We start from the raw sequence: 14,875 nt of genomic DNA on the forward strand, positions 1-14,875 counted from the left end.
GAGTCAGGCAGGAAGGATTGGACCTGAAAACGGGTATATCACCATTCATGTTATACCGAGGGATCTTTTCCTTTTGTTGCACGAGTTCTTCTTGACTTGACATGGCATGGGATAGGAAATAAAGAAATTCATAATAACTCTTCGACTTGTGTCTGCCTTGTGACTGTTGCGATTCGTGATTTGTGATATGTTCCTGTAGTGTGCCGTGGTTAGGTATAGCCATGGCGGGTATCGTCATGATAAATTATCACCCCTCTCCTTAATCCTATACCGTAGTCATCATCCCCTCATCTTCGTGATTTGCCAACTCTACTATTTTCCTCTTCAGCTTTTTCTACCCGCCGCCGATTCACCGTTCTCGCCATCGTTCCGATCCTGTTGCCCCTGTCCCTCGCCCTCAGGTGCAGCCTCCTCGGGATCCTTCGCCATGACACCTTCGAACTGCGACCACAGCGCCTCGACGGAGGAGAACTCGTTTCCGACGGCAACCACGGCCTCGAGAGACCGGTTTAGCTTATTGATGTTGGCGAGGACGTGCTCGAAGCTCTGGGAATGAAGGTGGTTAGCTAGCTAGCCAGCTGGTTCACACACGTATATACATGCTTTGGTAACCAGGTAGGGGGGTAGGCTACAGGCTGACGAGAGAGGAATATGGGGAATATGGGTAAGACACGCACCATAGCTATCTCACCGATCAGCGCCTCCCGCTGCTGCTCAAAGTAGGTCTTCTGGGGGGTTCCAGCCGGCGTTGTCGAGCGTTGAAGTGACTGCTGGTTGGATGCCATTGTCAAACAGTGGTAGTAATTGAGGCTTTACTAATTTATTTGCTTCCTTCTTCTGTTTTACCTAGACAAGACATGCGAAGTCTTGGTTGTTATAGTTGTTTAGGTAGATACCCAGGTTAGGTAGGTAGGTAGGTATGTACCTAGTAATGAAATTAATTATTTCCCTAGAAACAGCAGTAGACGCGCTGCGGCGCGTAGATGGAAATTGAGGGGTCCGATTGGAAATTGGAGAGTTCCAAGGTTCAGACTTGAGTAGTTGGGGTACCTCAGTACATAGGTACCTAGGTACATATATATAACCCCTCACTGTCCACTTTACACTAACGTCACTACCTATTGGCCTTGGGAGACAATACATGCAACTATCCAGGTTAGGTCTTTATCTACTATACCTCCTATGTAAGAGGTAGGTACCTGGTCAAGATATCCTTACAAATTCAAGAGCTCAGATACCTGTAACTGTTCAAGCCAACTCGGTATCTTAGAAGCCAACATAATTATAGCAGAATTCAGAAGCAAAATTCAGAAGCAGAATTCAGCATAGACAAACAACTCCCATAAAGCAAAATTCATATCGTGTTAACTCGGGGTGCATACGTCACCTTTAACTCTCTTAGCCCGCGACGTAACGGACAGTGATTCCAAAGTCCTATACTACTATACAGATCATAACGCTACCGTGAAATACGGTGCTACATTTCCATGGTCGACCCCTTATCCATCCTTACCATCATACATGCCCGGGCCGTGTTGTCTATACCCTTTGGTCCCTGTTCATCAGTCCTCCATGCTGTATGAAACGACGTGAAAACCCCTCTCCCCGTAACGCCTTTGTGGTGGTATCAAGAACTTCAAAATTGTGCGAAGGGTTTTATAACTCATGTATAGTGCATCATCATAAGAAGTAATCAGATGGCCCGCGTCGTCCCGCAGGAATATGCCTCATATCATCAGGCACAGCCGAGAATATGCTAAACTTGGGATCCAGGTTCTTATCAACTGACATGATAGAAGCCACATTTCCACAACGATAGCAGTAGTTTGGTGCTGACCAGACTGTAACAACCGAGTTTTGTGGGAAGTGATACTATTCCATTTGTTAGCATATATTCTGAAATCATGAACAGGTGGACAGAAAAGGCCTTACCTTGTAACCTTCGTTAACAAGCTGGTGGGCGCGGGCAATCAGTTTCAATCCATTGACATGGTTGAATTCCGTTGCTACCTTGTCACCAAAAAGCCATCCTGCGCCTCGCGGGCTGATAGCCCAAGTCTCGACTTCTTCAGGATCGCTCCAGACAAGATCACAGAACGCGCCCTCGTGCGGGATCTCCTGTGCTCGGGCCACCACGCGAATCTGGTCAATGGTGCGGATTTCGGGACTCAACCCTCCATGAACACAAAGTATTTCACCATCCACAATGGCTGCTAGAACCAGGAAATCAAAGACTTGACAGCAAGACTTCCAAACAGACGCGTTTCCGTATTTTTGTTGGCACTCTTCGTAAAACCCATATACCTGAGTGATCTGACGAGACTCATGGTTCCCGCGGACGAGGACGATTCGATCCGGATATCTGATACGTGTTAGAATAAAGATAGTGTAATATATACTACCTATGCAGGAACTTCTTACTTGGCTTTCAGACACATAAGTAGTGTAAAAGTCTCGAGACTAAAGTATCCTCGGTCCACAAAATCGCCCAAGAACACAAAACGGGTATCGGCATTTACAACTGGTGAGGCAGCGTCTGAGGAATTGCGCTGGCCAGAATCGTTGCCCTCTTCTTCCTCCTCTTCCACGTTGGTAGATTCGTCACTAGGCAGTCCCGGAACGTCTCCAGTCGTGGCTTTTGGCTTCTTTATCTTTTTCTTCAGCTTCGGATTTGTGATCTCTGTCGGAGGCTCGATATCGGCTGATGTGATGACAGAAGTAGAGGATGCAGGGGGTTCTGTCGCAGGTTGGCCTGGCATACCGCCACTGACGCGAAAAAGCTCGAGCAAATCGTAGAATTGTCCATGGATGTCACCACAGATGGTAACTGGGGTGATTACGGGTTGAATGTTTGATTCTAAAATCAACAGAAGTTAGATTGAATCGACCGTCTGCCTTCGAGTTCTTTAAACAAAAACGAGCATACCTTCCATCAAGACTTCCTTAACCATTTCGCAAAGCTCTTTCATGACTGGCTCTGGTAGATAACGACATTGTTTAGCTTGCTCGAGCCATTCGTCCAAGCCCGCACCAGGCGTCAGCTTTGCCGGTCCCGGTTTGGGGACCGCAACACGTGGAGAACCCATTGCCTTGTCGTGGATAGGATATGTATATACGCCTTTGGCACCTTGGCCTATAGATAGGATCGGCCTACTGCAAGCAATTTGGATACCTGTTGCTACAGGACCAATGACACCGAGCGCAAGAGCGCAATGAGAACGGTATACTATAAAAAGGCGCGCCGCAAAAGGATGCCGTAATATTAACTTATCGAATCGCTTTCAAAGCTGGAAATTCGATTTCAAGAACTAGATTGGAGTTGATACTTCCAGAGGAGAATTGGTTCGAGAATTGACAATTGTAATGTATTGTAATGTAAAAATTGCATAATATTCGAGGCAGAGTCAAGTTTGGCAATGCGTCACTAGGTTTGTCCAAGCTTGGGCCTGGTTGCGTCTCCCAAGTTGTTCCTTAGACTGTCTTTTGTCCGAGGCGCAGTCCCGTATTCGAAAGCAAGAAACTATGTCTTGGAGTACATTTTGGTGATAGGGAATTTGGTTGAGATGGGGGTCTTTCGCAGGGATCGGGCGCCGTCAACGTCCGAATCTCGAGGTTGAGCACCGTCCACCTGCACCTGCACCTGCACCCGCACCCTCGGCTGGGGCCGGCGTTACTGTTATCCCGGACTTTAGAGATGCCCAGGTGCCCTATCAGTAACTTATCAGTGCCTTATCAGTAAGTTAGATTAAGTCACGTGTGCAACTATTACCCCTTTCATGCTTGGTACCTACCTAAGTTTAGGTACCTAAAGGATTTGACCACCAAAGGGTATCGGTGTCGAGAAAGCAGACGCCGTACAACTGTAGTCGGCTGATAGGTAAGTTATCGTTAAGGTACTATGAACATGCCTACTCGTTACTCATAGATCAAGAGATTTTACATAGAATCGCCTTAGAAAGGTCGGGTTCCTCTTCTACTCTTATGATATGATACAACTAATAACGTCCGGAGGCAGAGATTAAATTTGTATTTAAGTAATTCTGACCACAGAATCGACGTAGCATTTCAACTTATAAGCTATCAATGCGGACTATCGTTTGTTCTTCTCCACTGTCAAACTCGGCAATAGCATCGCCCTATGCGTTTTCCGTGGTGAAGCGAAATTTCGTGAAGAACAGCTGCGAAAAGGAACGAATAGGGATATATAGGTACGTATAGAATACGAAGAATACGAAATATACGAAAAATAGACGGGAGAGATGCCCTATAACCTTGATCTACCCAATAGGAAAATAACACCGATGCATCGGACCAGGCTCCAGCAAAAGAGGGCATGAAGGGGGCTATGGAGGAATTTATCAGTACTTCTAAGTTCTAATTTATATATGAAATATCATGATGGGAACTAGCGGTTTCATTTTCTCTTTCATCTTCCCGTAATTGTCAGCATTATTTTATAGGTTATTTTAATTTTCACAGTATGCCGCGTCTCGCTATGAGGATAACCGCATGGTGCCACGCCAGTCCATTTCCGCGTATAAGTATTTACATACTGATATCGTACGAAAAATAATAATTTCGGGTTATCATAGCATAGCTATACAAATTAGACAAATATTTCACCAGTTTCTTTCGTGAGAAATAGCCTCAAGCCCTGATGATTCTAGCTCACTTCGTTATACTACTCAGCTTACTTGAGTACTGTTGGTTCTTAGAAGGATGAGCGGATCATATTTTCCAAGGCATCGCGGACTCTCCCAATCCGTCATATGAACAATGGCTGCAGTGGCCAAGCAAACGGATTAATAAACTCATTAAATTGCGAAGAACTTTAGATAAATGTGCCGAATATTGAGCTATTGAAATATTGCTGGAATTGCCAAGTCAAATCTATGGCGCTTTAACAGTTATTAAAGGGGTTTCCTAATTGCTACTGTACAGCCCCCAACTCCTTTCGGAATTACTCTTCGCTAATACACCCTATATTGTATAAGTGTCAACTACTAATGATTACCCCCTTAGGGTCATATCCTTGAGGATACCCTCCATTGACCATGGCTAAGCTTCAGCAAAAACACAGACTTCTAGGGCGATATTATGAAACCGCTGAATGGGTTAACCTCCGCAATTGTCCGAGAACGGATCATCACGTCGATGGAAGCTGCAGCAACGTACAATCATGGCATTGGATTCGTGATATATATTTAATCGGCGGTGGCTGCAGTGCTTGTCTCAGTAGGAGGAGGAGGAGGCATTGCGGAAGACCCAACAGCTTCATTTGTTGGGTTTGTACTACCTGCATTAGCTGCCCCTCCTCGACGACCTCTTCCGCGACCACCTCGCTTAGGTCGATCTGGTGGAATTTCAACACTCGTCTTGTCGCTCGCTGGTTGTGTTGGCGTTGGAGCTGACTTCTTAATCTCCTTTCTTTCCAGCACTTGCACAGTGCCTTGTGCAACAGGAATAGGGCTTGCAGAGATAGCCTTGACCAATGCATCATGATCCCTAAAGTCAACATATGCAAAGCCTTTCCGCTTGTCGATTTCGACAAATGTAACTGGCCCAAATGTTTCCATGGCCTGTTTAAGCAACGACTCAGTGACACCTTGCGAAGGGTTTGCGTGTTTCACAAAAGCACGTGTTGCTCCAACAGTCACTAATGGCTGACCAGAGGCCTTCTTCTGCGAGGGACCCGATTTATTAGACGATGCGGCCTTACTAGCAGCCTTAGGGCCAGTTGGGGGAGTTGAAGTTGAGGAGGCCTGGGTAGCTGGCGCTGTGGGGACTAAGCCACTTAAAGGGGCATCATCTTTCCTCTTAAGGATGACTGGCGTAGTAATAGGGGTAGGTTTTGCTGTGCTGCTTGCGTTATCAGTCCCCTTCCCCTTAGGTATGTCACCAGGCGCGTTTTGCTTAGTAGACTTTGAGCCTCGAGACCGGCGTGAGCCTTCAGCTGTTTGAGCCTTTGGAGCTGTCGGGGCGGATGGGGGTGCCGATGAGGAGGGCTGACTTGGCGCAGCTGGAGCGGCAGATACAGAATCCTTAGTGTCCTTCTCCTTACTAACATCTACCTTGGCAGCTGCTTCCGCCTTGGCAGCATCCTGACGAGCTCTTCTGTGGGCGCTTCCTGGGCTGAGACCAAGATCACGCTGCAGAATTTTAGCAGCAGCGGCAATATTAGCCCGCCGACTCTTAGGTACTATTTCTTCAGCTGCCTTGCTCGCACTAGCCTGAGCGGAGGTTGATTTAGCTGCCTCGGCTGAGTCTAGGGTGGTTGACTTCTTGGTGAGGAGCTTTACGGGCTCCTTAGCTTTCTTCTCCTCCTTATCAGCAGCCTTTTCAGCTTTCTCAGCCTTGGAGTCCTTTCCTTTTTTCTTAGAATCTTCCTGACCCCCTTTCGGTTTTCCACCCTGAGACTCATGCCGAGTGTGTTTACCGCTCTTGGCATTGCCGGTGTCCTTTCCTTTGTTGGCTTTCTTCTCTTTCAGGTATTCAACTAGAGGCGTGGTGGTTACTTTGGTGTCTGCCTTGCCTATATCATCGGCTTGATCGGCATCAACTTCCCTCACATTGGAATCCTGAGTGAGGCTGTCGAGGAAAGCCATAAAATCAGGATCTTGGTCGATTGTGCCTTGTTTAGAATCTGTACGTCTCTTCGTAGTAGGCACCTTCTGGTAGATAGAAAACTCTAGATATGGGGGCCCCACAAGGGCTGAATCGTTGAAAGTTCGTTTCTCATCTTCCCAAGTTGACCTTTGAACGGTCTCAGCTAATGCAGGTATATCTTCGAACCGAACCTGTAGATAGCATCGCGCTGGCGTGGATGGATTCGATGGACTAAATATGCAATAATAAGTAGATGTTTCTTCTTTATTATAGTTTCTTATATATGATCTGTAGTACTTACTCCTGAGATATTTGGCCCTCTTGAAATTTAGTCCACTCTACTTTCCCGTTTCCACTCTTCCACTCCTCTCCTAAGATAGCTCGGAATTCCCCCTCTGTTATACCTGGCGGGAGCCGGCGAACTAAGACTTTCTTGCCTCGAGGGGGGTCCTTGGCCTTGGTGGATTTCGGAGTCTCATTTGCTGTCGGAGTGGAAGAAACTGGCAAAACGCCATTAGATTTTCGCGCGGTTGGAATACCCATCATTGTATTGTGTATGCGATTATCGTCGCACTATCTTAGATTCGATCGGAATTCCTTCGTTTTTCATAACTCTAGTCGCGAGCTGCTGGTATTGTCTTTCGTATGGAATTGTAATTGGGATGAAGGTGGATAATGGGATGGATAGATGTGTTGCTCGTAATTTGTAGGCGCATTAAGTTTAATGGTGCGTAATGGGAAAGTCAATAAAATGCAACTTGAAAGGTAAGGCTGAATGAATTCTATCCCATTGACCCCACCATCTGTGATAGAGCCTGCAGGGGAAGTACCCACAATTTAGTGGGCAACGATAAGATCAAAGAATATACATCTAAGGTACCTAGGTACATAAGGTAGTAGGTACGGCACCTGCAGTCTTGGCAACCTTAGGTACATTATCGTGAACCTAGCAACATATGTAATGGAATCGAATCATTACATGTAGTAATAACGACATAGGATGATTGAGACTTGGACCACTTGGATATTATTAATACTCGAATTGAATTTGAAACTTTTTCAAATAAGGTCCCGTCGTAAGTAATGTCACTTATACATTTGATGATGACCACTTATCAACACACTTTGCTATTAATGTTGGCCTACTAGTACAGAATATGTTAATCAGGAATGATTAAAACCTCAAACTGGCAACTGTGATCCTTGATGGAACCGCTTTAACTTTGTATGTATAAGTGGTTTCTGGATTTAACGCTAAAGTCCGATGTCTTGCTCAAGTTACCGAAATAAATACGCCTTGGACGCCCAATCTTAGGTAGTATATCGGTTATTAGTCTACATTCGCCTACATTGGGTACACAATTCAGTTCCATGCCTTATATATGAACGCATGCACTTACGAACATTATGGCTCGCATCTTCATCACTGGATCATCAGATAACATCGGCCTCGGTATGCGCTCAGCACAAGCTCTAATTAAGCGTGGGCACGATGTCTATCTACATTCCCGAAATAGCCAAAGAGCGCAAGATGCTCGCACGGCCTGCCCCGGAGCCAAAGATGTCTTCGTCGCGGACTTAGCATCTATGAAAGAGATCAAAGCTTTGGCGAAACAACTTAACCAGACCGGTCCCTGGGACGCCATCGTCCACAACGCCGCACACCCGGGGCCTATGTTCGGCGTCGCTAATCCCAAAAACGAAGAGGGAATTTCTATCCTCTTTATCATCAACACACTGGCGCCATACATTTTGACCTCTCTGATAAACCCGCCACCAAAGCGTTACGTCTTTGTTTCTAGCGGTATGCACAAGGGGGGTGATCCCTCCTTACGCAATATCCAGGAGTGTAGTTATAGCGATAGCAAACTACACAATGTCTTATTGTCGTTCTGGTTCGCACGCCATCTCGCTAACAAGGGCGTTCTTAGCAACGCCATGAGCCCGGGATGGGTTGCTACCAAGATAGGCGGCTCGTCAGCACCAGACAATATTGACGCGGCCATCGATACCTACGTCTTACTGGCTGAGGGGTCAGGAGTTGCCGAAGGCGAGACGGGGAAATATTGGTATCAGACGCAAGCCCGGAGTTCTAGTGGCTCGGGTCATGAGACAAGCTACTTAAAAGCACTTGATGATGAAGCCCTGCAGGATCAGTTGATTCAAACCCTTGAGAAGATCTCGGGCGTTAAGCCGCCCGAGTAAGGTTGTTATTTAGCAATCAGTCTTTCTATATTGAATCTCAGCACGCGTTATCTAGCTTGATGCTTTATCGGTATTCCGGTGGGCTTTTTAATTTCGCGAATTTGTATAGAAATTATGTGACTACTGGATAAGAGAATGGCACTCCCCTGATTCCATTGGAGACCTATAACACCAAATGTATCGAGCTTATAGAATCCCTGCCTGGTGCGGAATAGGGAAATTGTCAGCGATAGAATGTTAGGACTGTATAAATATCCAGCGAGGATCTGGATAGAATGCTGTAACTAGTAATTCACACGGATATGCTTATCTTGGTAGCATCAAACTTACCGTTACCACCATGTGCTACTTCTCTCACCAGTGCGTTAAATGTATCTGGAATTTATGTCTAAGACGTAGTATAGCTACATCTAGGCTGCCTTTCAAAGACTTTATTTCGATTCCACTAAGACCGCTATGACACCTACCTACCCTTGGATCGAGGTGTGAGAATTTATATATGACACTGGCTAAAAGCTACATGGTCCATGGTATTCATTATATAGTTTTCCTTTAACATTTATATTGATAGCTTCTATCTAACAGAATGACCACTTTCTGGGCTTGGCATCTTAATGCTAAGGGGCTTAGAGATCTATTACAAGCATAAGCTCTAAGTCGTTTCTTGCGAGAGTACACCCTTAACCGGAATTTCTTGCTTGTTCCTATCCTCTCCGTTCGTAGCGATGCGAGTTCTTGTGTATATACCCGGGTGTGACATATTTCTTTTGTCAGGAGATATACTAGGTCTGTTCCGATACTCCAGTCGCCGCACGCGCCACAGACGCATATCGGGTGATTGAATATAAAAGTACATATGGACCTCTAGGTAGATATCCCCGGCACGCTCACTTGACTCAATCGAATTCTTCTTCATCGTCATGATCGGATGTAGCATAGTTGACTTGTATGAATTTTGGACAAGGGTGCCTTGATTACCAGAGGCAGCTTCTGGACCTAATGCCACAGATCGATAGTTAGTGAGTGATTTATCGATTTCAAGATGGGAAAATGCCCAATTATAGCATATCCCTATGCACCATTATCCATCAACACTAAACGGAGAGTCAACTGAAGACTATATGGATGCGATATAAACGCCAGGCCTGGCATATCATCGACAAGACGCACCTAAGATGTAGGGGACCCATGCTTCAATACATTCTGAGGTATATTCTTGTGTCGGGGCTGTCGATATATTCCCCTGAAATCAAGGCCCGAAGGTGCTCAACGTGCCATGCCATTGGAAATGCTGGGCGGAGTAAGACGAGACCAATTATAGAGATAAAGGCAGATATCGCTACTGAACAATGCTATATTGAAAAGTATATCCAAATAATTGCAGTTTAAAGATACGGGCTGAGACTGCGTCGATAGTAGCCGAAAGAACAAGTAAGGCAATCCACGTCGACAACCCTCTTAAGCTTAATTTTCCTGGGCAAGTCTACCAAGGCCTCACGAAACGACATGGCCGTGCGAGCATAAAGAATATGATTGTTCGCGAGACCAGCCTTCTTGAGATACTCAACGTATGGAACGAAGCCGAACTCATCTCTTGAAAGGCCAGTTAGTGCTTTGGAAGTAGGAGTAATAGGGACAAGAACGTCAGCCTGAGGAACTAGCACGATGAATAATTCTTCAAGCTCCGTCATAGATTCAAGTACTTCGCGTATAGGATCCGTCGGACCAAACGGGATGGCCCTATCAAATTCGCTCTGTGGCACGAGCACGGCCAACTTCCTCACACTGTCTCGCCAGGGAACGGAGCGCATCGACCAGAACGCTTGCTCAGCATTCGAGACACAGAGGTAGAGCATATCGCGGTCCCAGTCAACATAGACGGGGCGCGCTTGCGGCCGCGTGTCGTTGCACTCGTCAGGTACATTAGAAGCAAGTGTTAGAGCGAATTGGAGGGGCACGCGAGCTCGGCCTGAGGTAACGGAATCTGCAAGATCCTTGCCGAAAATAACGGGTGTCCAGATACGCTTGCACGAGAGGGCTATATCATAAGCCTCATGGTTGATCAAGGGAGACGGAGGTCGCTCATCGAGAATGACGAGATTGGTAGCCGAGTCTAGAACGGTGCAGCAGAATAGAAGAACCTCCTTCTTTGGATTTCGCATTTGACTCTCAGGAGAGGGATGGATCACGTGAATACGAGCACTTTCAAAGTGGTACTCCCAGATTAAAATACGGAGTTCTTTTGGGAGGGCATTGAAACATTCGAATGTATTGAGTGAAGTCATCGTGAGAGTATAATTGCGGTGTGTGTAGCGAAGGTTGGGAAGACGAAGATGTCGTCGTCAAAGAATTCTAGATTAGAGTGGAGTATTTGTCTAACCTAGGTACCTAAGGTTAGAGATCATGCGATAGGTAACAAAGACGGTAACATGTTTTTAATAATCATGTTAGTTAGGTACCTAGGTTAGGCAGTTACTATTAAAAACATGTTACCTAACTATTAGAAAGGCACATCTTGTCCCACCACAGAACAAGGAAATCTACCTAGAAGAGGTAGATTTTAATGCAGAATGAGTTGAATAGGTACATGTACCTTTTACTTTAAAAAGGAACTTTAAAGGAGAAACTTCCCATTATGCATACTCCCGTTGCGGGACTTCAAATTCTACATGTATGCCATGGCGCTAGGTTGTTACTTTCAAGTACCTGAAGGCGGGAAATAGGTGTGGAGTAATACGTAGGTACCTTAGGTACTTATCATGTGGGGAAGCTTACCTGATTCCAATTACATAAGCTGAGCACCAACTGGCTGACTACCTTCTAGGTGAAGAAAGAGTAATGCGCCTTAGGTACTGCGTTAAGAGGTCCACAAGACAGGTAATAATAATGTTCTCAATCAACTCCCATAAACTTCTCTGAAAGTTGCACAAAAATGAGATTTACATGAACTATTCTCAAAATATATCTCAATTCAGGGTAAAAAGTAAATCTACCGGTTAGATAATCTCCACCGTCCCCATTGGCCTGCCCCGAAAGTATTTCAAGCCGCCGCGTTCCCGAGGCACGGATAGAAATACGCCAACGCGAAAATACTTCCCTGGCTGAGGAGCAGGTTGGACGATAATACCGTAGGCGTACCTTTCACTGTCATCGCTGGGCTGTGACAGTTTCCTATGTCCATGATAAACCTCTGACACATGTCGCTGATATTCCATTTCCGCGCCAACAATTTTACCATCCATATTACCTGCGGTATGATCTTGACGTCGATCGCAGATTGACCGGTCTTGCATCATCCCTCTTTTATCATCACTACGGTCACGATGATAATGAGCTCTGTGAATGATTCGCTCTCTACGCAGATTCGCAGCATTGGGGCGTCCCCTAACGACGAACGTGGCCATGGTAGTAAGCGTGGCCGTGGCAGTAAGCGTTGCCATGGTAGTATCTATATCTTCACCCAGCTTCTCTTCCGGCTCGTCGACCAGTTCATGCTCGTATATGAGTTTAATTGGTTCCCAAGAGAGACCTTCGATGTTGCGACTTCCAATCAGCACTAAAGATAAGTCTTCAAAAGTCTCCCCGCCATTAATATCATTCCAATCGAAGCTGAGCTCGGCAATGTACTCTCCATCTTCGACTAGTCGGCATAATTTGCTGTTCCCATCTATACCTACGAGTAGCTGTACATGAGCTATGAGAGGCACGACAGTCCCGTGAAGAGCGAGGTCTCCGGTTTCTATGTTGCCGAATAAATCCACGCCCATGATTGATGTTTTCGCATGGACGACACAACATTCTGCTCGAACATCGAGAAAATCTGACTCCTGCGAAGCTATTCTAAGCTGCCCATCACCAAACCTCACTGGGTGGTTTCGGCTAGCCCAGCTCCAAGATGGCGCAACATAAGGGTTCTGGGACTTCAGGTTCTCAACCAGCGCTTCTCTTGAGATAAGAGCAGCAGGTTGACGAAGTACAGATGTCCAAAACAAGTCGATATGGGGGAGCACATGTCCTGCGTAATATGCACCTCCACTGAATAATCGACTAGCAAGTCCCGATATCGCGGGAAACTTGTCGGAACGATGGGTAAGCTTCATTGTTGAATAATTCTCGACTAAGAATAAGAAGCTCAGGTATTTGTTCAATTCGTTGCGGTTGCCTGAGAGAAAACTAATTCCACGGGTGCATTCTGACATATCTACAGTCTCGCTTGCTTCTGATTGAATGCCATGTTCCGTAATAGCATGTAACTTGGTCTTGGTAAAGATGAGTGCTCGCTGTGATAACTCATATTCCTGAAGTATCCACCCTCTCATAGCCCAATGACTGTAAGTTAGGGCGAGAGATAGTCCATCAGCAGTCGCATGAAAGTAATCGTTCATCTCGCCGACGAGCCGGATAGTGTAGGATCCGGATACAGCCTCGTTTACTCTAGACTGGAATTTTATTCTCGTCATTGTCCAGTCCCTACTAAGGAATCCTTCCTGGCAAGACGTCGAAGCGGGAGTACAAATTGTCAAGGTGGCATTCTGGAATATTAGGGAAATCTGCGAAGATTCCCTATACCAATCCTGTTTATCGTCTTGGATAATACAGACCGCATCCACCCAAAGATACCGTATTCCCAGAGTCTGCGTAACTCGAATAGCGTCTTGCAGGATCGGGGAAGCTTGGTCAAAGCTAAACCCGCCTATTCTTTCTTGCAATGACCTTGTTTCCGTCTTGAACTGCCGAGAAGACTGTTCCGGGGACCCCCAGCAATAGCTTAGAGTTGCATATTGGATATCAGATGATTGCATGAATATGGGGTCTGATTTTGTCTCGACAAGTCGACATGAGTCTGTTCCCTTTACCCCAACATCAATTAAACGGGTTGGATACATCGCTCCATTCAGTAATGACCGTATAGGGTTGCTGCGTTTGAATCTATTGAAAATCATTTTAAGATTATCAGTGCATAAAGCTTTATCCCAGGGGGGTGACTGAAGTCCCAGCCATTGAGCACAAGGGCCTATAACAGGGCAAGTTAATATCTTAGGTTATGTATTTGCATCTGATGAGTGTCTGGTTGTATTGCTTATTAATATAGATTCCTTCGCGGCTGGCCTCGTTTTCCAATCCCGATTTGACCTACGGCTTAAAGAAAAGGATCAGATATTGAACGAGATAGAATCCTTACTAGGAGGAGAGTCAATATCAAAACGTAGCCACGTCGAAACGCTCGAATGATCACCTAGAGATCCTTAGCTCAATACCTGGATAATCTGGAATTTTAGTATGCTCGTACCCCCCTCATCATGTCCAATCCATAACAACTCAGCGACTAAAGACTGAAGCCTCATCACCAGTCTACCTTCATCAGGCCTGTGCCACTGGTAAAAAATGGACACCAATACCTGATCGAAGCAGTCTTGCGCATATCTCTGGATGGCATTTTTCAGTATCGAGCAGAAGTCACAGCCGTCATAGGCGGACTCGGCGAGGCACGATAAATCAGGTAGCGAATCTAGGAGAAAATAATCCAGTTTAAGACGAAAGAAGCTGGGATGCTCCTCGAACGCTCTCAATAAATCCGAGTCGTGGAATTCTAGAACGCTACACCTTTGGCATAGATAGGCGAGTGGCGGCAGCGTGGTGGCCATTTTGAGGCATGGCAATCCAAACTGTGTAATTGTACGACAACCAGGGGCGTAGGTATTATCAATGACGCCGGGAGTTGGGTAACTGGTAAGCTTAGTGCTACGTCGCATGTGGATTATGAAGTTACCCATCACCCATCATCTAACCATAATAGGAATAAATAGGATCTTGAGATCACCTCTGCTTAGGTATTATATTTTTGTAAGCCAATTGCTTCATGTAGTACTAAGCTACTCCCTCAATCAATATCACTCAAGCTAAGCCATACCTACATGTCTATAATAGCTCATATATTGTAAATTCTCTAGTTTAATATGCTCTAATTTCAGAGAAAACGTTATCCTGGATGATATAGTCGAAGCATGTAAGGCGACAGACTGATAGTGACTTGAAAGGACATCCTCTACCGGTACCTTACGCG

The 14,875-nt window shown here is 45.8% G+C and overlaps 6 protein-coding genes across 6 annotated transcripts; 1 reads left to right on the plus strand and 5 right to left on the minus strand.

Moving 5' to 3' along the window:
* Positions 1-212: 212 nt before the first annotated feature.
* On the minus strand, positions 213-985 carry F4813DRAFT_21981 (DASH complex subunit Dad1-domain-containing protein). The gene is made up of 2 exons (XM_049239785.1): positions 678-985; positions 213-546 (listed from the first exon to the last, which is right to left on the minus strand). The coding sequence occupies exons 1-2, from the start codon at positions 783-785 to the stop codon at positions 325-327; spliced, it is 330 nt and encodes a 109-aa protein (XP_049101066.1). The 5' UTR covers positions 786-985; the 3' UTR covers positions 213-324.
* Positions 986-1,149: 164 nt separating this feature from the next.
* Positions 1,150-3,278, minus strand: F4813DRAFT_22014 (Metallo-dependent phosphatase). Its single transcript, XM_049239791.1, has 4 exons — positions 2,927-3,278; positions 2,422-2,857; positions 1,933-2,362; positions 1,150-1,872 (listed from the first exon to the last, which is right to left on the minus strand). The coding sequence occupies exons 1-4, from the start codon at positions 3,084-3,086 to the stop codon at positions 1,681-1,683; spliced, it is 1,218 nt and encodes a 405-aa protein (XP_049101067.1). The 5' UTR covers positions 3,087-3,278; the 3' UTR covers positions 1,150-1,680.
* Positions 3,279-4,821: 1,543 nt separating this feature from the next.
* Positions 4,822-7,359, minus strand: F4813DRAFT_353895 (Smg-4/UPF3 family-domain-containing protein). The gene is made up of 2 exons (XM_049242683.1): positions 6,908-7,359; positions 4,822-6,837 (listed from the first exon to the last, which is right to left on the minus strand). The coding sequence occupies exons 1-2, from the start codon at positions 7,150-7,152 to the stop codon at positions 5,205-5,207; spliced, it is 1,878 nt and encodes a 625-aa protein (XP_049101068.1). The 5' UTR covers positions 7,153-7,359; the 3' UTR covers positions 4,822-5,204.
* Positions 7,360-7,545: 186 nt separating this feature from the next.
* Positions 7,546-9,150, plus strand: F4813DRAFT_353897 (putative short chain dehydrogenase). The gene is made up of 2 exons (XM_049242684.1): positions 7,546-7,682; positions 7,756-9,150. The coding sequence occupies exon 2, from the start codon at positions 8,014-8,016 to the stop codon at positions 8,809-8,811; it is 798 nt and encodes a 265-aa protein (XP_049101069.1). The 5' UTR covers positions 7,546-7,682; positions 7,756-8,013; the 3' UTR covers positions 8,812-9,150.
* An 822-nt stretch (positions 9,151-9,972) lies between these two features.
* Positions 9,973-11,329, minus strand: F4813DRAFT_22041 (uncharacterized protein). Its single transcript, XM_049239793.1, has one exon. It carries the CDS (start codon positions 11,094-11,096, stop codon positions 10,197-10,199), a length of 900 nt encoding a protein of 299 aa, XP_049101070.1. The 5' UTR covers positions 11,097-11,329; the 3' UTR covers positions 9,973-10,196.
* A 408-nt stretch (positions 11,330-11,737) lies between these two features.
* On the minus strand, positions 11,738-14,598 carry F4813DRAFT_353903 (HET-domain-containing protein). Its single transcript, XM_049242685.1, has 3 exons — positions 14,102-14,598; positions 13,994-14,047; positions 11,738-13,825 (listed from the first exon to the last, which is right to left on the minus strand). The coding sequence occupies exons 1-3, from the start codon at positions 14,583-14,585 to the stop codon at positions 11,808-11,810; spliced, it is 2,556 nt and encodes an 851-aa protein (XP_049101071.1). The 5' UTR covers positions 14,586-14,598; the 3' UTR covers positions 11,738-11,807.
* Positions 14,599-14,875: the final 277 nt, after the last annotated feature.

The sequence above is a fragment of the Daldinia decipiens genome (assembly GCF_022478715.1).
Source record: "Daldinia decipiens strain CBS 113046 unplaced genomic scaffold F4813scaffold_10, whole genome shotgun sequence".
In the NCBI taxonomy this organism is placed as follows: domain Eukaryota; kingdom Fungi; phylum Ascomycota; class Sordariomycetes; order Xylariales; family Hypoxylaceae; genus Daldinia; species Daldinia decipiens.

What these genes read in the sequence shown, in the direction of transcription:
- F4813DRAFT_353903 (XM_049242685.1), bottom strand. Translation starts at nt 14,585, where the DNA reads ATGGGTAACTTCATAATCCACATGCGACGTAGCACTAAGCTTACCAGT. An exon ending in GATTGGACATGATGAGGGGG is followed by an intron (nt 14,048 to 14,101) that starts GTACGAGCATAC and finishes AAGGATCTCTAG; the next exon opens with GTGATCATTCGAGCGTTTCG. An exon ending in TGATATTGACTCTCCTCCTA is followed by an intron (nt 13,826 to 13,993) that starts GTAAGGATTCTA and finishes GCCCTGTTATAG; the next exon opens with GCCCTTGTGCTCAATGGCTG.
- F4813DRAFT_22014 (XM_049239791.1), bottom strand. Translation starts at nt 3,086, where the DNA reads ATGGGTTCTCCACGTGTTGCGGTCCCCAAACCGGGACCGGCAAAGCTG. An exon ending in TAAGGAAGTCTTGATGGAAG is followed by an intron (nt 2,858 to 2,926) that starts GTATGCTCGTTT and finishes TGTTGATTTTAG; the next exon opens with AATCAAACATTCAACCCGTA. An exon ending in CTTATGTGTCTGAAAGCCAA is followed by an intron (nt 2,363 to 2,421) that starts GTAAGAAGTTCC and finishes AACACGTATCAG; the next exon opens with ATATCCGGATCGAATCGTCC.
- F4813DRAFT_22041 (XM_049239793.1), bottom strand. Translation starts at nt 11,096, where the DNA reads ATGACTTCACTCAATACATTCGAATGTTTCAATGCCCTCCCAAAAGAA.
- F4813DRAFT_353897 (XM_049242684.1), top strand. Translation starts at nt 8,014, where the DNA reads ATGGCTCGCATCTTCATCACTGGATCATCAGATAACATCGGCCTCGGT.
- F4813DRAFT_353895 (XM_049242683.1), bottom strand. Translation starts at nt 7,152, where the DNA reads ATGATGGGTATTCCAACCGCGCGAAAATCTAATGGCGTTTTGCCAGTT. An exon ending in GAGGGCCAAATATCTCAGGA is followed by an intron (nt 6,838 to 6,907) that starts GTAAGTACTACA and finishes TTGCATATTTAG; the next exon opens with TCCATCGAATCCATCCACGC.
- F4813DRAFT_21981 (XM_049239785.1), bottom strand. Translation starts at nt 785, where the DNA reads ATGGCATCCAACCAGCAGTCACTTCAACGCTCGACAACGCCGGCTGGA. An exon ending in TGATCGGTGAGATAGCTATG is followed by an intron (nt 547 to 677) that starts GTGCGTGTCTTA and finishes CTTCATTCCCAG; the next exon opens with AGCTTCGAGCACGTCCTCGC.